We start from the raw sequence: 27,279 nt of genomic DNA on the forward strand, positions 1-27,279 counted from the left end.
ATTTCTGGGCGCAAAGATTACTGCAGACGCTGACTGCAGCCAGGAAATCAGAAGAAGTTTACTTCTTGGGAGGAGAGCAATGACAAATCTTGATAAAATAGTTAAGAGCAGAGACACCACACTGACAACAAAGGTCCGCATAGTTAAAGCAATGGTATTCCCCGTAGTAACCTATGGCTGCGAGAGCTGGACCATAAGGAAAGCTGAGCGAAGGAAGATAGATGCTTTTGAACTGTGGTGTTGGAGGAAAATTCTGAGAGTGCCTTGGACTGCAAGAAGATCAAACCAGTCCATACTCCAGGAAATAAAGCCAGACTGCTCACTTGAGGGAATGGTATTAAAGGCAAAACTGAAGTACTTTGGCCACATAATGAGAAGACAGGATACCCTGGAGAAGAGGCTGATGCTAGGGAAAGTGGAAGGCAAAAGGAAGAGGGGCCGACCAAGGGCAAGATGGATGGATGATATTCTGGAAGTGACAGACTTGACCTTGGAGGAGCTAGGGGTGGCAATGGCTGACAGAAAGCTCTGGCGTGGGCTGGTCCATGAAGTCACGAAGAGTCGGAAGCGACTGAACGAATAAACAACAACTCTCCAGTACTAGTCCAATATAGGAAATCAAAAGAAGCAGGAGGACAATAAAACACAGTATGGTAAGCATGTGTATTGCAAGTGCTATATCATGATTTTCATCCCACCCCAAGTCTTTAATCATATCATATAAAAGATTTCATAAATATTATCAGATAAATTATCACTCTAGCACAATATAAATAATGTAAACTTATTACAACACAGCACAATTCTCAAATTCAGTTACATACAAGATTTTTCTTAAAAGTAACTATATTATGGACAAAATTATACTCTAAGCACTATATTCAGAAAAGGTTACAATTCCCATGTCTGATTAGCAAGCATACAGTACTTGTCAGTAGTTATTTCTGATCACTTTTCTGAATCAGTAATAGCTCTTTTTTCTCCTTTCTTTTGGTTTGTCTGTCATCGTGGAGCTCATCATCTGGTATTTACTGAAACGCTTTGGTATGAAACCAACTTCAAGGTATTCCATATTCAGCTAGGATCATAGCATAATCAACTAGGAACATTTTCTGCGCTGCTATGGAGTTGCCATACATTGACATCTTCTGTCTAAATATTTTGAAGCTGTTTGATCAATTCCTGACAGATGTCTAAAATGAAATGTAACCCTACTGTGTTCTAAAGTAATATTCTAGTCTCTCTTCACAGGTGTGCTGAACAAACAATAATACACAGGAATGGCAGCTTTACTTTTGAGTCAACTGTGAAGTAATCCCCGAGGCACAAGAGCTAGTTTGGATGACTATTATAAAACAGCCCTAATGACAGCTAAAGCTGCAATCCTACACCCACTTACCTGGGAGTAATCCCCATTGGATTCAATATGACTTATTTTCGAGTAGACATGTATAAGATTGTGCTGCAAGGATACTTTCCAATGGCGGCCACTGACACCCATATGGACTAATATATAACAAACCTGGTGCCATGTATAATTGCTTAAATACATGGCACATTGGGGATAGTGTTCAGTTCAGATATTTGTGGAAAGAAAGGGAACTACTTGATGACCCTTGGACTGAAGTCTTGCCATTTGTTTATAGAATATGACACAAGCGGGCTTCAGGCCAACACTATGTTGCTTCCACTGTGGTTGATTTCATCTATGTGGAGATAACATGGGCCTTGCTTTGGGATAGGGTGGGGAAATCCATGTGGAAGTTCACCATAAAGGGGCTCTGAATAATTTGCTTGCACATGTAAGGTGACACTTTCTAGTCAAATAAATTGCTTGGAAATGAAGTAAGTAAATCTGGAACACCAGCAGACCCAGGTAGGATTCTGTATCTGCCACAGAGATTGTGTACCTATTATGAAATACCAGACCATTCACAACTTCTATGGAATTGAGTGTAGATGTTTATCACAAAAGATAAAGCTGCTTATAATTTTAGTTCAAGAGGAATATTCTTGGACTCAGTGTCTGGAATTTAGGGTATTAGGCCCAATCTTGCTTCAGTAGCACTTTACTGAGTGAAGCAAGTAGCTTTTGGATAAGAGTGCAAATCTCCATTCACATCAGTTACCTCATTATGTCAAAGGGAAGAGCAGATTAGCATTAGCAGATCGGCTGTTCTTGGTTTCTGGGCTTGCTTGCTAATCATGATAACAAGCCACTCCGCTTGGATTCAGATGACATGATAAGCTCCAACACATGCCCGTCACAACTTGAATATTCACAATGGCGGCCAGTACATGCCACTAGCCACGGTGGCTTATTTACATCACATTGCTAGCTGCTGTTCATGTGAATTGGCCCATTGAGTTAGGGTGGTTAAGTTTTAGTGGTTTTCCTGGAGGTGCATATGAGAAGGATTTCAGAAGAGCCAATGGCTAATTGAATTTAGGATCCCCCAGCCAAACAGGTATTCAATTTATATAAGTTTTGCTGGTGACATCCTAAGCTAACTAAAGTCCTTAAGAGTTTTGCCACACCCTTTGATGAACTGAATAGTTCACATGCAGACCTCAAAGCAGTGACATGTGATGCAGAAACATTAGGCAATTATTTTATGTTGGGAAAAGAATGGAGGAAACAAAACAAATATTTATATAAAGCCCAATACATTTCAAACACTTGTCATTCCTCTGGGGCACTCTTGAACAACAATTTTCAAATTGGTATCGCAATACAGTTGCAACTGGTTTTCTAAAATAGTGTTTGAAACATGTTGGGCTTTTAAATAAATAACTTTTTTTCTGGTGCACCTGTAGGTTGCCTCCTCCCCTTCCCTGTGGTTAGTGCCTTCCACTTTTCTTCCATTAATTTTATGTGGCTAACAACCAGTATGTTGTTGTAGGTAAGGAGGTGCCTACCGTATTAAGATGTTGTATACTACCACTGAATTAAGAATTGCAGCGAAACAATGTCATTCTCTTTTCTATTGCTTCAGACAAAAGATTGCTTAATTTATGTATCATGTTACTCTAATTCCTATAGACTGGGACCTACTCAAAGAGCATTTACACACACACACACACACACACGGAAGGAGAGAGAAGGGGGTCACTGCAACTGTTCTAGACTACTGTGTCATCTAATAATACCTTTGGATTTCATAACCCAAGGCGTTTTTTGATAAACATTGAAATCAGTTGTTGAGGTCGTCGCTGATATTCATCTAGAACTTCATGGGGTGCTCTGATTTGGTCACCTTCAAGTCGATTAAGGAGAGTCACACAGACGACTGCAGCTAGAAATCAGGTGAAAATGCAAAAAAGTGGGTCAGACTTCTTTTTGATATATATATATATATATATATATATATATATATATATATATTACAAGATTCTGAATAGTACAGTGGGATTTAAGTCATATTTATACTGTATATAACCTTTTATTACTTGCCCCAAGCTTTTAGGATATAGTGGGCTAGAAATCCTAATTAGTTAACAATTTAAATACTAACCCCACAGATATAGGAATGACTAGGAAGCCAGATACCTCCATGAAGCGTGACTCAAAGTAACTACCCTATGAGATGTTTATATGACATGAGGGTAGGTCTGGAATTCAGTATTAGGGCTGATTGAAGGCATCTTGGACAATCTTATGGTCCCTAGGTAGCATCTGGAAACTGTGCTCCCTTTCTCTCTCCCCTTCACAGCTGGCAAGCTACTGATAGAGTACCACAACTCAAGTTGGTTGATAGTAGGAATCTACACATTTTGTGAAATCCATTTAGTCTATAAGCTCCATCCGACTAGCATTTTACTGCACGCTCATTACAGGGCACTCACGGACTGCTCACATGACGTCGTCTGCCTCTCACACATCTTCCGCCCCTTCTGGCCTTTGTTGCACCACAAAAGAACCCAGAAAAAGTCTGGTTGCTGCTCTCTCCTACCGGACTGAATGGGCCTCATTACTTCCTGTTTTCAGGAAGTGACTTCGGAGCGACAACAGAGAAGTGACGGGAGCCACGCGTTTGGAACTAGATGTGATGGGGCTTTTAGTTTTGCAGATTGTCTGCTCATTGATGAAACCAGATTGTTTAAAACCAGAATTTTGTTCTCCTTGCACTAATGTGCAGCTGTGTAAGTGCAGAATCTGCGTGATGGGGAAAAAGATGGTCTGCTGTGGAATTCGCAGGTCAGATTCATAGAAATCTGAACTCATTTTAATCTGTTGCAGATTTCCCCGGTTGACAGTCATATTTCAGTTAAGTGCTTTGTACTTTTGAGAGAGATGGGGTTGGGTTGCAGAGAGGAAGCTTTAGCAAAGAAAAGAAAATCTGGAAGAGAATGTGACTTACCTTTAAGGCCACAGAGCCTGCACATGGCAGCAAATACTGTAGATTCCATTTCTATATTTCTAACTCCAGCATTGTAAGCTCTTTTTAAGTACTCTAGCTTTTTTTCATTGGAGAAAGAGCACAATGCTCCATCTAGTCGTCCCTGACCTTAGAGGAAAAGAAAAGAAAAGGAAAGAAAGCATTAGTATTTTACATTTCCATGTGTTGTACTCTCAAAAGCCATTGGCAAAGTTGGCTTCCGCAGTCAAAGGATGCTTTTTTTCAGAAAGCCCAAAGGTAGTTCTACTTAAATAAAAAAGTCACATTTTTATTTTATTTTAATAGCACACTTTGAAATATTAATAACTTATCTCCTATGTATCATTTAACATTGCAACAAAACGCCACAAAACGAACTGCAACGTGGCAAATAAAGATGCGGAATCTAAAAATGCTGCATTGCGAGGGAGAAGAATCAATACATTAAGGGTAATGTGGGCTTTATTATTCTGTGTGGAGAAAAGCAACACAAACCAATAATGAAACAGAGTCATTGATGTGATAAAATACAGTGGCATATTTGGACCCCCTGCTGCAAGTACCTCAGATATGAAGGAGAATGCCGATAGACCCAGAAAACACCATCTCCAGTGGCTTTAGCACTGCAATGAAAAGATAGACGTTTCCTGTGTAAAGCTAGTACACTAATTATGGTCTGGTATGTGGGGAGGGGAGGGGAGGAGACAGAAAGCTAGTGTGGTGTAGCGGTTAAAATCTTGGACTGGAACTCAGGAGACCTGAATTCCAGTCCCTACTTGGCCATGAAGCTCACCAGGTGACTTGGACTCTCAGCCTAACCTACCTCACAGAGTTGTTGTGAGCATAACTTGGCATGACAGGGGATCATGTTCGCCACCTTGGGCTCCTTGGAGGACAGGTGGGATATAAATGTAACAAATAAATAAAATTGGTTAGTGCATAGTCTATCTACATGGGCCCAGGGATACGTGCCACTTATTTAGCATGCATAGGCTAGCAAATGGTTTAATTTGGTAATATTGGTCATTGTGCCTTTGCCTTTTCTTCAGTGAAGTAGTAATGTGTGTGGGTGTGGGTGTGTACACATTTAGAGGTGCTCAAATATCTTGCACTATATCTTCCAATCTCACCTGCCACTATATAATTCCTGCCATGAGGAAAATAGAGCACTAAGGTACAGAGCGGCGAAGGACAGGTATATCTGGATTGAAGTGCAACGTTTCAAACTCAAATAATGTAAAATGTTTACGTATGAGTTCTAGTAAGTACTATTTAATATGAATTAAACTCACTGGCAAAGCATTACTTTAATTAGTGTCACAGAATCAAACTTCCTTGTGGAATTAAAGCATCTTGCAAATAACCTCTTTAATTAATGTTCTGGTCAGTAGCTGGAAACTTGAGGCTGCAATCTTATACACACTTACTAGTGAGCAAACCCTATTGAACTCAGGGGAATTTATTTCTCAGCAGAACTACATAGGATTGTGCCGTTAGTGAAGAGTTTAAGAAAGGGTGTTTGTTTTATTTGCAACACGTACTTTTGAACATGGCAAGTGTACACCTGCAGCTGTATTAACCTGAGCAAACCATTTCATCATATTTTTATTTCTGCACATTAATCCTCTGAAACAGCTTTGATAAAATGTGGTCCTGAGCAAAAACACAGATGGCCAGGCTTGCAAACTGATCCAAAAGTTTATAAATAGTCCTCAGATTATTAATTCTCCGTTTATTTCACTTCATCCACTTTGCAAACAGTGTTTAATTGTCTCTAAAGAAAAGGTTCCAGGGTAGTGCAAAGGCGCTAATGGATATTTACATAAATGCCACACTTCTTGACATTTTACTTCAGTGAGGTAATTTTGGAAGCTATAATCCTGTCACAGGAAGTAACTGGAGTGTAATCCAGCTGTTAACATGATGCTATGATTATTGACATGGGATTATTTTACCTTAACTGTTTAATATTATATACTCTTTTCTTACAGAATGTCAGTGAATTTGTACTAATTTTTGAGGATGAGGGACATAAGACATTATTATCAATGAGACCTTTGATTTTCCTGAGTGATACAAAAAAGCAAAAGGGAAGCGTGGTTCATTGGCGCTCTCCCTCCCTCGCTCCCTCGCTCCCTCGCTCCCTCTCTCTCTCTCTCTCTCTCTCTCTCTCTCTCTCTCTCTCTCTCTCTCTCTCTCTCTCCCTATCTTTCATTCTTCAATTCCAGGAATTAGGCACTCCTTCAAGTACCAAGATCCCAAGCCATTTAGAGCTTTGATGGCAAAAAGGAGCACTTTGTTTGGAAATAGATAGCCAGCCAATGAAGCTCTTTCAATACTTGCATCAAAAAGAGGGGTGCCAGGCTAGATCTACATCTTGTATCAAATCATTACGATCCCATCATGGTAATACTATATCCCTGTACTCTGTACTAAGTGAACCTTCGACAACTTCTTCCAAGGCAGCCCCATGTATAATACATTGCAGTAATCCAATTATAATACTTTCCTTGTATTTATGGGGTTCCTATTATTAAACCGAGTAAGCGTGGCCGATATCTAGGGTAGTTCTAATATTGTTTGGAAACTAAGTTCCATTCCCAAATTGTAAGCTTGTTTTTAAAATGTGTGCTGCTTCAGTTCCTGAAAACATTTTTCTTTTTCATTCAGGAAATGTTCCAATAGATAGAATTCTATTATTTTACCCAAGTGAGGGTGAATTTACACAGTAATTTTAACAGGCATGCACTATGATGGAGTGATTTCCCCCTTTCATTTGTCTGTGATCACTTGTTCTTATAAATCTGCTTCCAGCGGTGAACCTGAGAACCAGTCTTGAGAAATCCCATTGTGGGATTTCACAATATTCTCCCATTGTGGGGGAGAATAAATTTTCATGGTATATATTTGATTTAAGAATATTAAGATGCATCTAAAAGAACAAGTAACCACAGAAGAATTAAAGAGAAAGGTTGCCTCATGATGACATTTTCCTTTAAAATAATTGCTTTATTAATGTATCCTATAAAATTAAGAGAGGCAGAATGCTATCCCTCCAATCTTCTTGAAGTTCACATCATAATATTTCTTTTGTAGTTAGAAATCGAGGACAAATTATTACAGTTGATTCTGTGAAGGGAAGTGGATAAGGAACGTTAAACAGCAGTCCTGTGCATATTTTCACAGAGGTAAGTCCACCTGTGTTCAGTTCAGCAGCTGTAATCCTATATACACTTACCCGGGAGTAAGCCCCATTGGGCCAGTAGACATGTATAGTGTTGCACCATACATGTATTTGTTGTTTCAAGAGACCTTCAAATTATATAAAAGGAACAAGAATAAAAGTATGGAATCTAATTAGCTTGTCCTACTGATGGAAAGGCTTCTATCAACAGAAACAAGGAAGAGCTGATTCCTCCTTAAAGGCCCCTAAGTGCCCTCCAAATCTGCTCAAGAGGGTTGGAGCAGATTTTAGGAGAGTGCAGGGGGGAGGAGAGGAGGAGAAAGTCTTGTTTCATGATGGAAGTCAACTTGTGTGATACTGTATTCTGCCAAAGTGATAATAAGCCCCTGGGTAGTGCCAACCAAAACTGGCTATGTTGTGTCATGACGCCATAATGCTTTCAGATTTTTCTTGAGTTTAGGATTTTAAAAAAATAACAATTAGTTTATAAACATCCCCCACTCACCCTCATAAAAATCATAGGTGCACATTGTATGGCCAAGAAGTGTTGGAAAATCCTTAATCTCTCTACTACATTCTAGTAATTCATCAGCAAGGCCTTGATCAAGTTCAGTGCTTCGGATTACCACGTTGTCCAGGATCACCTGCTCAAACTGAGGCTTAAAAAATGAATCCACTGCTGTATCTGTTATTACAACTGAGCCGGGTTCAATTCCTAAAAACAGATGGGGAAGTTAAGAACTGCATGGTAATAAATAAGACCACAATCATACATTATAGCAATTTTAATCTCACTGATCATAATACAACAAAATGTTTGAATGGTCAGTTAAGTTTAGACAAGGGTCTACATGTGGGGACAGAGACGATGGCTACATGGTGAGGGAGAGAGCATGAACGTAAGGCGTGATCCTGCGAACCTGGCGTATGCCTGGGGTACCTTTGTTAGGACTAGCCAAAAGTTATGAAGTAATCAGCTGGGTTTGTAGGGTCTTTCTTTGGGCTGGACCGTATGTGAAACCAAAATAGAAAAAAGGGCAGGGGGTGCTAGAATATGCTAGGACAGGCCCAGTGTGGGCCATGGTGTAATTTCAGAATGTAGAAACTTTTCTTTCATTATAGTTCGGAGGGGAGAGGAGAATGTTACACATTTGTGCTGAACCCTTCAGAAATGATGGGCAGATCCAGAATGGCACTTTCCTGTCTTCTCCTTCCACCCATCCAAATCTTCTCCAGAGGATCCCCTAATCGTCCAAAACAGATATGGGGGGCATGCGGGGTGGGTGGGAGAGAAATCCCATACTGCATGCAATAATCTTCCGCAGGTGGAATGATGGTTCTGGATCCAACTCCCATGCCTAGGGCCTGACTGTGGTAATACTGGAATGTGTTAGAGAATTGACAAAATTGTTGGTAAACCAGTGATTGTAAACTATTATCAGAGAACTGTTTATGTGTTTAAGGTTCATTAGTATTTAATTTTTTTATTCTAATATGAAGATAGGCCTTTGGGCACAATCTTATGCATGTTTACTTGGAAGTAAGTCCCATTTGGCTCAGTAGTGCTTACTTCCAAGTAAGTATGCATAGGGTTGTGTACTGATTTTGCTTAGTGGCTAAAGTATTCCTTTTTAAGCTACTGAAAATGCATACTAAGCTGCATATTTTATTCTCAGAGATAAAATAGATCATACATAATGGAACTGGTATAGGATTGATGCCTTTTGAAAGTAATGATCAATAGTTTTTTGTCTACTCAAACAGCTCTGGCATGCATTACAGAACATCTATCAAGTCTATAAGGCATTCTAGGCCATGACTTTGAGAGTAATCTATTGGGTTTTTAATTGATATACAATTGTGGGTCTCATTCAGGCAGAACTTCCATTCTATCTCCCTTTCATAGATTGTCAGGTGCCTTTTATTCCATCATCTGCTTCCCTGATGGAATTGGATTTTTCTCCCCAATTTTCTAATTTTGCGCAAATTTACACTTGCAGAAATGCACAAATCCCCCACCAAATGTGCACAAATCCCCCACCAAATGTGCACAAATCCCCCACCAAATGTGCAAGTCCCCCCAAAATGTGCATTTTAATGCTTTAGCCTAGGGGGAAATAGGAAGTTTGGGACTTCTTTATTTTACATATCTTTCTGTGACTAAATTTGCATTAAATTCCAGGAAAGTAAAAAACCTGGTCCACAAGTCTGCAGAAAAGCTGATCCATAGCAGTATCTGTGGGCTGGATTCATAGAAATCCTAACTGGCTTAATTCTTTTGTGGATTTCTCTGACATCCCTGTCAGTCTATATCTGGACTGAATTACCTGGTATGTGATTCATGTATGTTCACCAGACAAACTCATTCCAAGAGGGAGGGTTTTTTGGGAGTTTGTTTATGGTGGGACTTGTCTTTAGTAGTATTAATATGGTATTGCTGCTGAATGAATACTTCTACATTTTAAAGACCAGGAGTCTAGGTTTTGAAGGAGAATGTTTTTGTATGTTATTGCAAAGTGTTAGTTCATATGATACTCATAATATTTCTTTGAATCAATCACGCATGTGTCTGGCCTTTGGAGAGTTATGGGAAAATATAGTCCAGATGATTTTAATCTAAAAAGAACATCAAATCCTGTGTTTTCAGGCTGGTGCTACATTAGGAAAATTCACGTTTTTGGTCTTTCATATGCCTTAGCAAGTTGGTATTTGTTGACTTGGAAGGGGGGAAAAAACAGTTACAAAAATCTCATAAAGACATGACCTTTTCCTGAGATGTATTTCATTTGCATCCCCTCTGCCTGGCAGCAGCAAAACTCTTTGCTCACCTAATCCCCCTGAAGTACCGATGCGTATAATGGTAACATCATGGCATTTTGCATGGTGTAGCAATTTGATTAGTTCATGAAGCATGATAGAAATGGAGGGGACACCCATCCCATGCTGTTAGGAAAAGAGAAAAAGAAAAGGGATAACTGCATACCTTCTTAGCAGAAGCAATCTGGATTTGTAAAATGTATTTAATCAAGATAATAAAGTAATCAGTCTAGATCTAAAGTATTGGTGGACAATAAAAAATATCCCAATGGATGTCTGAGGCATGATTGAGCCAAAGCTAAGGGCCTTTAACTTGGTTTCCTCCCATTGAAGTCAGTGGGCTGGTTCACATGATTGCTGCTGCTCATTGTGGCTTATTTAAGCCACAGTTGGTTGCAGCGAGTGCCAGCTACCATTTTGAATATGCAAGCCATGGCATGGGTGCACCATGGCTTGTTATGTCATGCAAACTGAAGTGGAGTGGGTTTAACCCTCACAGAACCCATGCCGTCTGGGTTCACAAGCCATGACAAGCCATGGTGCATGCCTGTTGTGGCTGGTGTATTCAAAATGGAAGCCAACACACACCACAACCCACTGTGGCAGTGATCATGCCAACCTGGTCAATGACTTGGTTTGCATGAAATTACAAAATATGGTTTAATTAACTATGGTTTGTTGAAGTGTGGGCATGGGTTACCTATGGGCTATTAACCATGAACAACCCACAAAGAGAACCCATGGTTTGTTGTTGGGTTATGAACTGTGAGTTATTTAAACCATGGGTGATAGTTATATGAAAATCCAGAACTGTGGACTGTTCATGGGTTCTTTTGCCATGCTACAGAGGCAGTAGGCGGGAACAATTAAAAACCCTACCTGTTTACATGCCAGTACTGCAAAGGCAGCTGGGATACAGAGGGGGAGTGAGCAAAGGAGGAGGGAAACAAACCCAGGAATTGAGAAAAAACACCATGGTCTGTGCGATCATCTGCCAGACAATAACAGATCATCTGTTCAGACAACACACTAAGCCATGGTGATTAAGCATTTTGAGCTAAACATTGTGGCTTAGCATGTCATGTGAACCATGACTTAGCATGTCATGTGAGCCATTCCTAACCATGGTGGCTCCATAATCACGGTTTAACTAACTATCTGCTGCAAAAGGGTTAGCAGCCTAACCATGGCTTAGCATGTTGTCTGAACTGCTAAGTTCAGCAAACCATGGTTGAAATAAACCCTGGGTTAGCATTTCATGCAAACCAGGTCAAATGTCTTGTAATGGAAACCATCAAAATAAGTAGATATATATTAGCAATACCTCCATTCCCATGGCATTTAGATAAACAGGAATAATATGTACAAGGGTTATCTCAGATTGGGCTAAAAGGAATCTAGAAAACTAGAGGCACAATCCAGCCAAAGTTAAGTACTGATTTCAGTGGAAGAGCGAGTTAGGCTCAATTCAGACAACACGTTTCTCAACAGTTGTTTTGGAACTCCATGGTGGAGTTTTTACACCACCGTTGAGAAATGTGTTGACTGGCGGGAAAGGTCCACCCCGTGGTGGAATTTTTTTGGGAAATCACTCCACACTGAAAATCCGTGCTGTGCAGAGGCGAGTTCCTGCACAATTGTTGTGTTGCAACTTGTGTAGAGGGCTCCATGGAGTTTTCCATTGCATTGCGTTGACTTTTCCCACTGGCTGCAAAGTTCCCTGGCAAGAACAGCGAAAGGAGTGAGTGCCACTCTAGGAGAGCTGCCAGGATATATATATGTGTGTGTGTGTGTGTGTGTGTGTGTGTGTGTGTGTGTGTGTGTGTGTGTGTTGGTTGTAGCAATGGCTGGTGGTATACCATGGGGAGGACCGGGGGAGGAGAGAGGGTGGAGGAACTGTCTATCAAATGTCACAGTGGATTTTGTTCAACTCCACAGTAGCCCACAGTCAGACAACGGTGGAGTTAGAACATGTTGTGTGGGGAATACCTCCTAAAAACTCAACCGTTGAGTGGAGTTTTCACATTGCATTGACTGACATGTTGTCTGAACTGAGCCTTAAACATTTAATTCTCTTTCATTCTCACATTAGTAAACTATTCAAACCACAGAACTGGAACACTTGTTTCCTTTTGACAAATGCTCAACTTTGAATTTGCATCTTAGGGATCTATCAAATCTATCCAATTTAAATGAACACAATACAAATCTGAAATTGGAGTAGAATCCTTTACTGCCACTGCAGTTATGTTAGTTCAGTTGTGCCTACTAGAAGGACAGGGGCTAGTGCTTCCTAAAGCAACCCTGAAAATGAGCATAAATGCTAGTTTCTGGAACCAGGACAGGTCAGTGGAGCTTAACTGAGGGAGCTCTGCTGACCTGTCCCATTCCAGAAAATGAGTATTTCTGCTCAATTCTGGTTGTTTCTGGAACTCCTAGCTTCCTGCTGCACAAATGTGTACGCAGCATAGGATACTGCCCTTTGTTTGGAAATCAACCAAGAGCTCCGAGTCTTTTCTTCACATCTTGTTAGGAAGATAGAAAGCCCCCTTATACGTAAGCAGTGTTGATTTATCTAGCTGAGTGTTGTCTACAGTGATAGGTAGCCAAGTGCCCTCCAGATGTTTGGGATGAAAACAACTATAAATCCCAGCCAGCGTAGGCAATGGTAAGGGATCATAGAATCACAGAATCGCAGAGTTGGAAGTGGCCTATAAGGCCATTGAGTCCAACCCCCTGCTTAATGCAGGAATCTACCTTAAAGCATACCTGACAGATGGCTGTCCAGCTGCCTCTTGAATGCCTCTAGTGTGGGAGAGCCCACTACCTCCCAAGGTAATTGGTTCCATTGTCGTACTGCTCAAACAGTCAGGAAGTTTTTCCTGATGTCCAGCTGGAATCTGGCTTCCTGTAACTTGAGCCCATTATTCCATATCCTGCACTCTGGGATGATCAAGAAGAGATCCTGGCCCTCCTCTGTGTGACAACCTTTCAAGTACTCTGTGTGACAACCTTTCCCCTCAGTTTTCTCTTCCCAAGGCTAAATATGCCCAGTTCTTTCCATCTTTCCTCATAGGGCTTTGTTTCCAGACCCCTGATCATCCTGGTTGCCCTCCTCTGAACACGCTCCAGCTTGTCTGCATCCTTCTTGAAGTGTGGTGCCCAGAACTGGAGGCAATACTCAAGATGAGGCCTAACCAGGGTTGAATAGAGAGGAACCAGTACCTCACGCGATTTCATAGAATCATAGAATAGCAGAGTTGGAAGGGGCCTACAAGGCCATCGAGTCCAACCCCCTGCTCGATGCAGGAATCCACCCTAAAGCATCCCTGACAGATGGTTGTCCAGCTGCCTCTTGAATGCCTCTAGTGTGGGAGAGCCCACAACCTCCCTAGGTAGTTTGGAAGCTACCTAGGGAGCTATACTTCTATTTATGCAGCCCGAAATAGCATTTGCTTTTTTTGCAGCCATATCACACTGTTGGCTCATATTCAGCTTGTGATCTACCACAATTCCAAGATCCTTCTTGCTTATAGTATTGCTGAGCTAAGTATCCCCCATCTTGTAACTGTGCATTTGGTTTCTTTTTCCTAGGTGTAGAACTTTTCATTTATCCCTATTAAATTTCATTCTGTTGTTTTCCAGCCTATCAAGATCACTTTGAAGTTTGTTTCTGTCTTCCAGGGTATTAGCTATCACACCCATCATGGGAGTTGTAGTCCAAAACATCTCCTTAGGTAAACATGTTAGCCTTGTTTAAATTAAAAATAATAGAGTGTATGCTTTCCCCCACCCACTGTTGCTTTTCTGAGGGCACCGTGATTTGCTGTGGCCATTCAATTGACGTAGTCTTAAAATTAGCATCCAGCAGCTCATCCTTCCCCATGGTTCTGGTTCACTGGCTGAAAGCAGTGTGCCATGTGCAGAACAGATGATGAGGGAAGGAGAGTAAAAGAGGCCCAAGTGGGAACTGCTTCACACCATGTTACCTAAGTGAGCGCAGGATGCAGGTTTGCACTGTAATTCCCAAGGCAATTTCTTTATTTATACACTGCCTTTCATTATCAGAACACATGGCAGTGTACAAAATGCATTAATAATCCCAACATAAAGATAAAAACAATACAGAAAATCTAGCAAGCTAGGTTCTGAAATCTGCAAATGTCTGGGTATGTAGATAAGTCTTCAAAAGGGGTCTAAACACTATCAAGGATGGGGGAGAGAATTCCAAAGGCAGGGTGCCACAACAGAAAAGGCCCTCTGCCTGGTTGCCGTCACTCACATGTACCTCTGCAGGCAATGGGACAACCAGGAGACCCTGATCTGCAGGTCTCAGTGATTGGACAGGTTGATATGGGACAAGGCACTCCATCTTTACAATCCAAAAGCCAACTACTCCGGATTGCAATTCAAGATGCCAACGACAGCATGTAGACGCCAAAGATAGCAATTTCCTCCAAATACCACTGCTTATATAGAGCAGGGAGTGAGCCCAAGTTTTAGACTTATAGACTGTGGCTGAGCTGATAAAAATGTTTGCTTCCTCTGTTAATAAGGTAACCCAAAGGCCTTTCAAAGTCAATATGTGGCATCCCAAGACACATGACATGATTCAAACAGAAGAGTAGTATAAATCATAGTCTTTGAGTCTGATCCAGCTTCTGTTCAATGCTGCAACAAAACACCCCTTTGACTTGCATGGGAAGTAGATTTTGTGCTCCTGGCCTATTAATCTTAAGTCTCACTTGCCTAGCAGAGATGCAGGTAGGGAATTTCCTGAGCGGGCCTGTACATCTGTTACATTCCATGTATCCGAAGAACAGGGAAATAATTTATAGAAACAGCAAGAACAAGCCATGGCAATTTTTCACTCAGTATATTAAAGTTTAAAACATGTAGCATTTTCAAATGCCTGAAAGATTGGACTAGCAATAACTGCTTGAGGAGCATCTGAAGGGAAAGAAGCAGAAATTGCTGATAAATTAGTTATGAAATGGATAACTGAGGAACTTACTGGGATTTGGGGGAAAGCAGAAAGAGAGACGTTTCCTCGCTCTCCTGACACTAGAACCCCGGGACAACCAAGGGTTCAGGAGAGATAAAAGGAAGTCTACACAGAGCCCATCTAGTTAAAGCTATGGAGTTCACCACCACAAGATGTGGTGATGGCCACCCACTTAGATGACTTAAAAGGAGATGGGACAAATTCATGGAGGATAACGCTATTAAAGGCTACTAGTCAAGATGCCTGTATGTAACCTCCAGGATCAAGGAAGCATCATGCGTCTGAATACTAGCAGGGGATCAACAACAGGAGTGGCCTGTTGCCTTCATGTCCTGTGTTTGGGTTTCCCAGCTCCTCCTCCTGGCTGGCTGGCTGGCTAGATAAACCTCTGGTCTAATCCTGCAGGGCTTCTCTTATGTTCTTAATGAGACATACTTCTGAGAAAATGTGCAAAGGACTGCATTACATAGCTCACTGTGTGTGAAGTACTCTGTGTTGGGATGATGGGAAATGGTATAAAGAGCACAAATGCAAACATTATGTATATCCCAGCACACCTCAAAGAGGTGGTTATAGCTGTCTGGTTCATTATTAATGGAGCAAAATTTGAATTAGAACTATCCCCCACCCCCAAACTAGGAGTAATATTGTTACATTCAGTGCAAGTAAAGGATGTCTGAAGCCACTTACGGATTGCATCACATGATACTTAAACATCAGTTATAGCTTGCAATAATAAATGCCAAGCATAGATTTATATAATTAAATATTATGGGTTGTATCCAACAGTGGCATTGCACTAGTGGGAACTGCTTATGCTCACACAAGGCAGGCCATCCTGTTTTTGGTGACCCCCCTATCTGTTGCAGCACTTTGCACCATATTCCACATTCCTCTGGAGGGCTCCACCATCAGTCTCAGGTTTTTGAAACGTATGGGGGATGGCAAAAAACAGGGGCCCCATCTTTCACAAGCAGAAGTAATTTCCTCTAGTATGAAGCCACCACTGAATACAACCAATCCCCCCCATCATCATCATCATCATCATCATCATCATCATCATCATCATTCAGGGCAAACACAGGCTATGCTAGAAATGAAGATATGAATTGAAGCAGGCTGTCCTCAGTGATGAAAACGTGACTTTCCTCAGTGATGTAAATGATGACCCTAGAGCCTTTCCTTCACTTGCCTTTAATGCATTTCCCTTTCTTCCTCATGTCATGTGCAAATGATAACTATGACATAGAGTAAGAAATGACACAATAGTGTCAGATGTGGAATCCCCAAAGAGCTCTGCATTATTATATTTGGAAGAACAAGTAGTTAAGTTAAACTCTAGGAGGCTTCATTGGTTGGGAATGACCAGAACATGTAAACCAGCAAATGTAAACCAGTCTGTTGGCCAGAGCAAGGCTTTTATTAACCAACCCCACTTCCAGTACATGGGTATCTGCCTACATCTAAGGGCTCATCCACACATTAGTTTTGACAAGGTCTCTCTTGAGCACACCCAACGCTGTGGTCCATATTTGCCTGTGACTTCCTCCTGAGCCGCCTCATACTCATACTGCAGATATTGGCAATCCAGGGATCTACGTGTGCCAGGGGTTGTGCTATAAGACTGCAAAATAAGGAACCTGTATTCCCTCCCCCAGGTAAACACTTTGTTCAGTTTCCCATATTTCTGGTTTAGCACCCAGGGGATGTACTGAGATTACAGGAGGTGCCCTCAGGCACTTTTGCTGACAAGTGAAAAATGTAAAGGACTGAAAGAGCGTCTTGGCCATAGAAGCAATCCTTGCCTGTCAAGGCTAAGGAACTGACAGGGCAGGCTGTGATGAGAGGAAGATTCCTGAAAAGCCGCTCCTCCTGCCATAACGGTGGTATTGTTGCTTTTTATGAAGTCCCATGATTATACAGGCATTCATTCCAGCTTGTCTCACAAGTGTTCGGTGCACATTAAATATTAAATAAAGGATGTGAGCAATGTGCTAAAGTCATCAGTTACTGTTGTGCTGCTAATGGAAGCATTTTTGGTGCCCCGTAATGTACTTACGCTGACGGAGAGCACGGGGCCAACCTTATACATGCAGTAGCGGTCTGTCCCGGCACAAACATCTTTCATGTCTTTGCCATCTCCTTCGAGTCCAAGTTCTTTATGCATGAACTGAGCAAAAGCTTTCATTCTGTTGGGGCTCCCACCCACGCAGACAAACTAGAAATAAATTATAAGATTATCAGCCATAGCAACAACTGAGACTTGGTTTGCACTGGTGATAAGATGCTGAACTGCTTTCATACACTTTTATATCTGAAGGGACTGCGCTGGGAAGACAGAGTGAATTGACTGCCTGAGCCATTTATTCAAGGTTCACACAATGGAAATGTATTTTGATCTCACTTGTCCCAGGAAATCTAATGGATTTATAAGATACCAGCGTATTTTATTTTAGAAAAGCAATTTGTGAGCTTCCTTAATCCTTATTGTTGCCATGCAATCTGAAGCTCCAACTAGACTATGTTATGGGAAACACATCTCTCTTCTGGAAAACAGCACCTGCGTCTCTTCTTCGTCTTTGTCTAGTAAACTCCTAACAAGACAAAATGTGTCATCTGACATATGCAGACTTCAAATTTCCCTGCTCCAGCAAGTGGTAGTCAATGAAGTGAAGTGGGAGTTGTAATGATGTCATGGGATGCGTTTTGTTTTGTTCAATGGTTATGAGAGAGAGAGAAGAGGAGATATGGAGCTGCAATTTGTGGTCTCCCCTATATCTGGCTTCCTGAATGTCTATATCATCCATGAAATTCTGCCAGCCTGTATTTTAAAGGGATAACTGGCAAGAAAAACCTACAACAACATGCTTTTGTACTTCATATCTGATGTGCATTGTCTGCATTTTGCACTTGGGTGTTGTCCCCAGTCCAAATACCTTGTATGAAGTGACCGTAACGTTGAGCTAAAAGTAAATCCAGCATAATATCCTTTTAATGTGGGCATTGAATGTAAACTGCTGGTAGTTATTTCTACTGAAAACAAAGTAGAACCAGATGCTGAATAGCATGTGGTCTTATTTATTATTTCAATAGTACCAACTAGAATGACAAGAATTGCACAGAATTATATAGATAGTAGTGGGAGTTACAAATGTGAACAAAAATGTCACAGAGGGCCACATTAAAACAAAAACAAAGAAACCCAACTTCTGGATCTAGGAGGCAGCTAATGAGCATTTAGCTGCCAGCTGTCGCACATGGCTTCTACAGTCAGAAATGATGTGAGGTTTTAAATTACTGGAATTGTCTTATATCGTTAAAGTTCTGTACAGTTTTGCATGTTACTGTGCAGCACTGAGAATATTACAATTGCAATCCTAAACATTATTATTATTATTATTATTATTATTATTATTATTATTATTATTAATTCAATGACAGAATTGTACAATAATGGGCTAGATCAACCAGCTCCAACCTGGTGCCTTCAAGATGTTTTGTACTACAACTCCCATCAAGCATGGCCAATGGTCAAAGGTTATGGGAGATATAGTTCAAAACATCTGGAGGGTGCCAGGTTGATGAATGTTAGGCTAGATCAGTGGTTCCCAAACTTATTCAGGTAACCGCCCCCTTTGTTCCATAAACTCATGCCCAGTGCCCCCTGGGAGTCCAATGGGGTCAGGGAGGGAGGGGGGAGGGGTTAATGGCAGCGGCAAGCCCCATGCCAAGGAGCAAAATGCTGCTGCAAGAGAACACATGTGCTTAAAAAGCAGGTCAATCACAGCAGTATCCTAACTTAATTTTTTTTAAGGAGGGCCTTAGATGATGAGTGTAGTATATTCAGTTAGGGTCATGCCGGGAGAGGCGCTCCATCAGCCCGAGGTGTCCGGAGCCGTGCTGCCAACAAGACCCTCCCCAATCCACACATGTATTAATACCGTTTAAGAAGAGTCCTTTTAACAGTGAATTGAAATGTTTCAAAAGCACCAAAACGCTAATGAAGAGACATACCTGCTTGGTGTGCCCCGCCACACCGGCTGCAAAACAGAGCACTCTCGTTTCCCTCCCCCCTCGGCAAGCCTGCAGCGGGTGCTTCCCATTTAAAGGGGCCGTTCTCCTCTAGATCCTGCTGGACTGGGGGCCTGGGCTGAGCAGCGGCGCCCAGGCGGAGGAGCTGAGAATGAAAAAGGGGTCATACTGCGCGTGGCCCCTTTAAATGGGAAGCACCCGCCGTAGGCTTGCTGAGGGAGGGAGGGGAAAGAGAGCAAACGTCTCTGTTTTGCAGCTGGCGTGGTGGGGCACACCAAGCAGGGTATGTCTCTTCATTAGCATTTTGGTGCTTTTGAAACATTTCAATTCACTGTTAAAAGGACTCTTCTTAAACGGTATTAATACATGTGTGGATTCTTCCCCTATATGGCTTGGGACCAAACTACCTTCTCCCATAAAATTATACCTGAGTTTTAAAACCTTCTAGAAAGGCGCTTCTCGGAAAAGACCACCTCGAGCACCCCCCTGCCACCCCCTTGCCTCTTAATGCCCCCCTATGCAATCCCACCGCCCCCAAGGGGGCAGTACTGCCCACTTTGGTAACCACTGGGCTAGATAGATAGATTGTCTCACCTGGTAGGATTCAGCTTCCTATATTCCAGTGGAGGTTGGTGGCTCTGTTGTCAGTGGGGCTGTGAATCTGCCCTGGGTTTCAGTCTAAAGGAGCTAACCAAAGTGCTGAATCTATTCTGGGGATATGGTTCAGCACCTTGGACAGATCCTTTAGAGTTCTGACTGAAACCCAGAGTGGATTCACAGCCCCACTGACACTGAAGCCATCAGCCTCCATTGGTATATTCCAACTTAGGGATGTGTGAACATTTCGTTCCTTTTGGAAAATCATGCAAACAGGTCCCATTTGCAACCCCGAATGTGAATGCAAGCAGGAGTTTAATTCTCAGGATATTTTCGCAATTTTCAGAGCTTGCATTTGCAAGTGCACAGGTCCAAGAACGAGCATCCCCCCCAACCCCCCCTCATTTTCATGCTTTAGCCTAGGGAGGAAAGTGCGCATTTGGGGTGCATGCCTGAGAAATTTATCATATTTTTTTTTGTATTTGTAAACACACTATTTTCCTGTTCAGCAAAAAAGGATGCTTGTGTTTGGGAGTGAGAGTGAGGTGGAAAATGGAGAATTTCAACAAACTCAGACATTGCTCGTTCTCCCATCCCTTTTCCAATTCTTCCCTTTATTTGTGCATTCTTCTTTTCTGTGAGCTAACTTCAAATTTAAGCCCAGAGTTTTGTTTGGGAGAGATTTACGTGTGAACAAATACACTTTTTGGTGCAAGGTTTTTTTTTGTTGTTTTTTTTTTTTTACACAACTGTTGAGAGTTTGAAGCTGAAATGCTACAGCAACAGAAGCTGCCCTCTTCTTTCTAGTAATAAAACACACAAACTTGAAAATGAGCCCATGATGAACCCAATTCCTCAATGCATTGTTTCTGAACTGGAGTCAATGCAGCTACCCTAGGGAAGAATTTAGCTCATCATACCAGAAACAGGTTTAGTTTCCCCAGTCTACTTATTTTACAGAGAAAGGAAGGGTAATTGCCCATAACTGTAGCTGCAGCATACTTTTCTGAGCTGCTTTATAGAATGGCACTGATGCAGTCCCTGTGGGACCTGTAAGTCATCTCTGAAGCTGGCACTGAGAAGACACTATGATAAAAGATAACAGTAAAAGCATGAGCAGAAATGAATTATGCTTAGAAATGCTGCAACTGTAGAAAGTCTCTTTTACCTTTATGTCGCCAAACATGGCCGGCAGATTGTGTGTTTTGGTTCCCAAGTCTAAGTGATAAAGGATATCTTCATCCATTAAATCCAAATGAGGGTTCTTAACATAAACAAGCCTGTTCCTAAGGAGGGGGGGAGGGGGGAAATGAAGCAAACACAAAAGACGAAACCTGTGAAATAAGGATATTACAGCCCAAGAATTCATGAGTGTTCTTAGATTGCCAAGTTATATATTAATAATGCTGAGGACTGGCGAGAGAGAGAGAGAGAAGAGAGGATTTGAGTCTAAGCCAACCTCTTTCCAGATGATCTGTTTTTAGTACAGTAAATGTGCATTTGTTGCCCATTTGATATGCTGACTGCAGATATCTTCCCCAGAGGTTGAACTTCTCCAATATTTTCAATATTTTCCAGCATTTTGTTTGCTTGCTTTTTTGATGTTCCATCTTTCCACCAATAAAATGGTGCTCAAGACAGTTGATAACATCCAAATAAAAAACATTTTTAACATAACATAAAAGCAAATAAATTTTAAAGTACAGCAAGAAAAGAAAAGAAATAGGCAGCACCAACCAATTAACCCTCCTTCAGCAACAGGCCAGCTTGTATGCCAAATGCCTGCCTGAATAAAAACATCTTTGCTGGCAGAAGGACAGAGAAGCAGTCAGGCTTGACTCTCCTGACAGGGAGCTGAAGAGCCTGGGAGTGGCTACTGAGAAGGTCCTCTCTTGCATCCCTACCAAATGTGTCTCTGGTGGTAGTGGTACTGAGAAAAGCCCCCCCCCACTTTAAAACCCAGGCAGGCTCGTGGGAGAAGGCGGTCTTTCAGATAAGCAGGTCTCAAGACATATAGGCTTTTAAAAATCTATGTGCTGGACTGCAATTTCCATTATTACCAGCCGGCATGGCCATAGCTCGCTCAGAATGGTGGGATTTGCAGTCCAACTACGGCCATCATCAAGGGTCAGCATAGTTGGGCCCTTGCCAAGGGCCCACACTTCAGCAGGGGGCCCATGGGCAAAAGCCTCTCCTCTTCACCAGTGCAAGCTGCTTGTTCACCTGCCTCTCACTCTGGTCCAGCCAACAGTGGTGGTGGTGATGAGGAGGAGCAGTACATGCCATTGCTTACTTGCTCCCTGGCTCTCTGCTTAGCAAGCCGGTCTATAAAAGCAATGATGAGGTAAAGGAGCAGCAGCAGTTTGTGACAATGGCAGTGAAACAGAAGACGCACTAAGGGAGAGGGCCCATTAGGGGTGACTGGCCAAAGGGCTTCAAAAACCTGGGGTCAGCACTGAATTCAATCCATCTGGAGAGCGTCAGGTTGGAGAATGTTGATCTATATGTAAAGCAAAATCAGTGGGCATTACAGGGCACAAGCGGCTCCCTACATCCCAACTCTTCCCTTTATTTATGACATTTTCTCTTCTGTGAACTAACCTCAGATTTAAGCCCAGGGTTTTGTATGGGAGAGCTGTACATGTCATGACATACACTTCTCAATGCACGTTGTTAAGATCATAAGAAGAGCCATGCTGGATCAGACCAAGGGTCCATCTAGTCCAGCATTCTGTTCACACAGTGGCCAACCAGCTGTTGACCAGGACACGATGCAACAGCAGCCTCCTGCCCATGTTCCCCAGCAACTGGTGTACATAGGCTTACTGCCGCTGATACTGGAGGTATTACCTAGCCATCAGGACTAGTAGCCATTGATAACCTTCTCCTCCAGGAGTTCATCCAACCCCCTTTTAAAGCCATCCAAATTGGTGGCCATCACCACATCTTGTGGCAGTGAATTCCAAAGTTTATCCATGTGCTGTGTGTGGATTACTTCCTTTTATCTGTCCTGAATTTCCCAGGACAGATGGAAGTTCTTGTTGTCATTGTTGCTGTTTCGAACATAACTCTTGAGAATTTGTGGCTGAAATGCTTACAGTCACAAAAGCCGCCCTGCCTCAAGGTTCTTACAAGAACTGTGATACATTCTGTTGGAATTAAGACAAGCAAGCTAATCACAACAGCAACAAAACCATGCAACTGGAGGCATTAGAAAACAAATGGGTTGAAAACAAAGTAATGAAGAGGGATGTGGGAGCAAGGCAATAGATTCTCAAATGGCTTCAAAATGTTTCCATAGTCGATTCGAAAGGCATTTCTACCATTGGCCCTCAAACCCACCCAGTTGCATATAAATTTCTAATCCACCCAAAACACCCACTCCTCTGGCCTTTGTGATTCATTCTGGCTTGACTGGAGTGCCAGCACCTGTCTCTAGTTTGCTGCCAGAACTTTTTGTTGCCTCTCTTGGGTTCTTCTGCAGCTGGCTTCCTCACAGGCTTCTTGTTTCAAAACAATTCAGCAGGTGGACTCTGCACATAGGCTTTTCCACCACTGCTGCTGGTTGTAATCTCTTGGGAAAGCTTCTGTCGTCAACTTGTTGTCAGTGGCTGCAGATGTATGTCACTTTGGCCTGTTCTAACATTTACCGACATGTGTATTTATTTAGTTATCACTCCAGTTTCCAGCCCACCCGCAGGTTACAAACTGAGTTAAAATCTAAAAGCAGCACATGTAAATAGCAAGTAAAATCACACACTAAGACCTCTCATATCCTGCCTTGGGCAGGATCTAAACTACTGCTTTAAAACAGTTTATAACAGTAGTGACAACTGTTGGGGCCCAGGACACGCTCCATATACAGTTTTCAACCTGTTTTCAGTCTTATCCGGCTTGGTGTAGATCTGGCCTCGGACAGCTGTATGTGTGTATCAACTATGTATTTAATTTATTAATAATCATTTAAAGCTAAAACAAGGGTACAGCTAGGGCCAGAAGCTAAATCCCAGGGGCTAATCCTATCGAAATCTAGGAGCTGTATTGGGTGGGTTGGAGATAAACTTGTAGAAACGAAGGGCAGAACCCACCGCTGCCCTTGTGCACATGGCCAGCCCCTCCATTTCTGGTCCACAATCAGCCCCTACCACTTATGGAATGGTGACGGACTAGTTTCAGGGCAAGCCCCGAAACAACCAAAAACACTCAGTTTTAAAACCTAGAGTGTAAGTTTAGAAAAGCGCACATGGAGGCAGGTATATTGTATTGCTAGAGAAGCACATCTAATTACCACTCATTATGCACCAATAAAATTTGCCAGTTCTAGGGGATCAAATGACAACTTTTCCCTTTTACATTTCTGCTCACCAGAGTCTGCCATAGTTCAGGGATTGATGCAGCTCTTATTTTTAAACAAGGCGATCGTAATCTAATTGGTTGCAGCAGAATTCAGGGGAAGCTAGCCAGGAGTAGAAATGTAAAGCAGGCCTGTGCAGGAGCCTAGCTCTACGAGCATGCGGGGATGAAGCTTATGAATTATCTGGGTAAACAGTTAAGCAGACAAGCAAGTTACACACCGCATGAATTAAGCAACAGGGCAAGGCAGTCAATCCTACCCCCTTTTGTTCTTATGAACCCCAACATCCCAAGCCTAACAAACAAAATAACATTAATTAACGTAGAAAGTCAGCAGGGACATGAGGGCTGTCCAGTGTATTGCACAGTTATAGGACTATCTTCTTGTCGAACAGAAGTTATGGCTGTTTCAATGCGATGGGCAACATTGCTCTAATGTCCTGCTTCTGGATTTACCAGAGGCTTTCGTTTGGCCGTTGTGGAAAACAAGTTGCTGGACTACATAAGTCTTTGGTCTGTAGACCTTTGGTCTAACCCAAAGGCTTATCTAATCTTCTTATGTTTCACTTTTCATAAGTATAATTTTATAATGCTTATGAAATATGCTGGGATTCATTTAATTTTGAATATCTGACACGTCTTCCTGGAAGGCAATTTTGATCATTTAAGGTTGTGTTTGCCTTTCATTTGCTGCATTCACTTTAGTGAATCTTAGGAAAGATTTACTTTCACTGGTATTACATAAGATAAAGATGGGCAGGGACTAAATAACCGCATTGTCTTAAGCTAATAAAAAGTTAGCTTAAGCTACAATCTCATGCATGTTTAGATAGAAAAAAATCCTACAATTCCCAGCATACCCTACCCAGCATGGCTGCTGGAGGGATGCTGGGAGCTGTAGGACTTTTTTCTGTCTAGACATGCATAGGTTTGCACTCTTAAATGCATAGGACAAACCAAGGTGCATAATTCTGTGTTGCACTGAGGCTAAAATGCATTAGGTTATCTCCACATTTTACATTAAGGTGGCCATTTAGTTATAGATTTGTAGTGAATTAATCAGCTTATTTTGAACAAAGTAATTGCTTTCAGTGGAAGGATTAAGTTAGGCATATGCTTAAATCCCTTCATTGAAATGAAGGAGACTTGGAAGTTCTTAACTTTAATTCGAACACCTATAAATTTGATAGAGCATTTTAATACTCTCCTCCTCCCTGTTGTTGTTGATTCATTTTTTGAGCTTTAATATACCTATTTGCCTTAATCAGGTGTGATGCAATATGCACACAGGAGCAAATAGTGTATAAATGGTTCCTCTCTTAGCTCCCCTGATAAACCCTGAAATATTTAAAGGAATGTAATATACGGAATGTAGAATATGGAGGAGAGTCTTGGCCATCACCTTGGGATCCATTGTGGAAGAAAGGTAGGTACGAAAAGATCAATTGTGGGGTTCAGTTTGGAGAGTGACTTGAGGAAACATGGCTCAATAAACAGCAAATCTGGATTTACTAAAAGTGCCTTTCCGTATCATGCCCAGTACCTGAAAGTTGGTGCATTTAGGTTGTTTTACTCAATCTTTTCAGCACCGAAACTCTTTCACAAGGGGCAGCTCAAACCAAAGTTTCATTTAAACCTTACTAATAGCAAACCAATAGATCATTCTGTCTATTCATGAATTGTAGTTCATTGTTTTAATCAATTGTTGCTTCAGCCCGCTTTCCTGCTACATTTAGCAAAGAGATGCACACACACACACATATATATTTCTTTATTAGAAAGAATCTAATCTTTTATAATTATTGTAATATTTCCCCCCCCCCCATCATCTTGATTAAAGGCTATGTTTCAACCTACATTTAAATTTCATTGATATTCAAAAGACTCAAGAGTTTCTGATTGCATCCTTTCCCCAATCATAATTGCAAATGGAAAGGGGCTGACTACACAGGAATGCAGGTCCATGTTTAGTTATTAAAAACAAAATCAAATGCTTCAGAACAATTTTTATTTTAAAAAAAATCACTAGTAACTGGAACCAACTGTACGCAGTAGAATGTTGTAAATGCTTGCACCTACAGCTAGACCAATGCAATACTGCAAAACATGGCACTGGGCAGGGTCTTGCTCCTATGCGGCAGGGTCTTGCTATTTACTGTGTAATCTGTACAGCACCATGTACATTGATGGTGCTATATAAATAAATAAATAATAATAATAATAATAATAATTTGCTGTTATGCTACATGAGTGTTTAAGACAGACACACCTGAGTAAATGGTTTAGGATCAGAATGTAAATTACTTACCCATTGAAATCTTTCCTCTCAGTCTTAATAGGCTTGCTGGAATCAGGTAAAAGGAATGTCATACTGTCTGACTTTCACAAAACAACTCCCCAGTAGACACAAAGGAAAGAAGACTGTGTAAAATATGGGACCATATATGAGAATTCGCAGCAGCAATACTTATCGCTTTCTGTTATTCAAAATGATTAACAGGAATGACCCAAGTTGATGTTTACAGTTCAGTGCCTTAGTTGTGACACAGTCTGTCTTTTGAAGCTGCATTTCAAATTATACTAGAATTCTCCTCAGCATCAGAGATCTCAGATTGGCTGTTTCTGAAGGTGTGGTACATTGGCCAAAACATCTCCCCTTTCCCAGGGATTGCATCTCTGTGCTAAACAGATAGACAGGGCAGGGCTGGTTAACCTTATTGATGTACTTACTCTTCGACCAGAATCCCCCATTTGCAGTTTGGCAGTCATCACTGCATGCGGCGTCCTGTTTTCCCAACTGTGTTGCCTTTGCTTAAAACGTGTGTTATGTTACCCGTGGGACACATATATAAGGCAAATGTGATAAACAAGTTTAAATGTATATAGGAGGACATCAGCTGGGCAAGCATCAA

General features: G+C 41.6%; 1 protein-coding gene across 2 annotated transcripts; it reads right to left on the reverse strand.

Moving 5' to 3' along the window:
* Positions 1 to 644: 644 nt before the first annotated feature.
* Positions 645 to 27,180, reverse strand: UPP2 (uridine phosphorylase 2). 2 transcript variants are annotated; one of them, XM_063116523.1, is made up of 7 exons: positions 27,098 to 27,180; positions 21,183 to 21,300; positions 17,445 to 17,603; positions 10,392 to 10,506; positions 8,069 to 8,278; positions 4,362 to 4,508; positions 645 to 3,296 (listed from the first exon to the last, which is right to left on the reverse strand). In XM_063116523.1, exons 2-7 carry the CDS (start codon positions 21,258 to 21,260, stop codon positions 3,160 to 3,162), a joined length of 846 nt encoding a protein of 281 aa, XP_062972593.1. In that variant the 5' UTR covers positions 21,261 to 21,300; positions 27,098 to 27,180; the 3' UTR covers positions 645 to 3,159. The 2 variants fall into 2 exon arrangements, with proteins under 2 accessions (XP_062972593.1, XP_062972592.1); XM_063116522.1 differs by lacking the exon at positions 27,098 to 27,180 and adding an exon at positions 26,676 to 26,916.
* Positions 27,181 to 27,279: the final 99 nt, after the last annotated feature.

This window comes from Elgaria multicarinata, chromosome 2, assembly GCF_023053635.1.
Source record: "Elgaria multicarinata webbii isolate HBS135686 ecotype San Diego chromosome 2, rElgMul1.1.pri, whole genome shotgun sequence".
Lineage (NCBI taxonomy): Eukaryota > Metazoa > Chordata > Lepidosauria > Squamata > Anguidae > Elgaria > Elgaria multicarinata.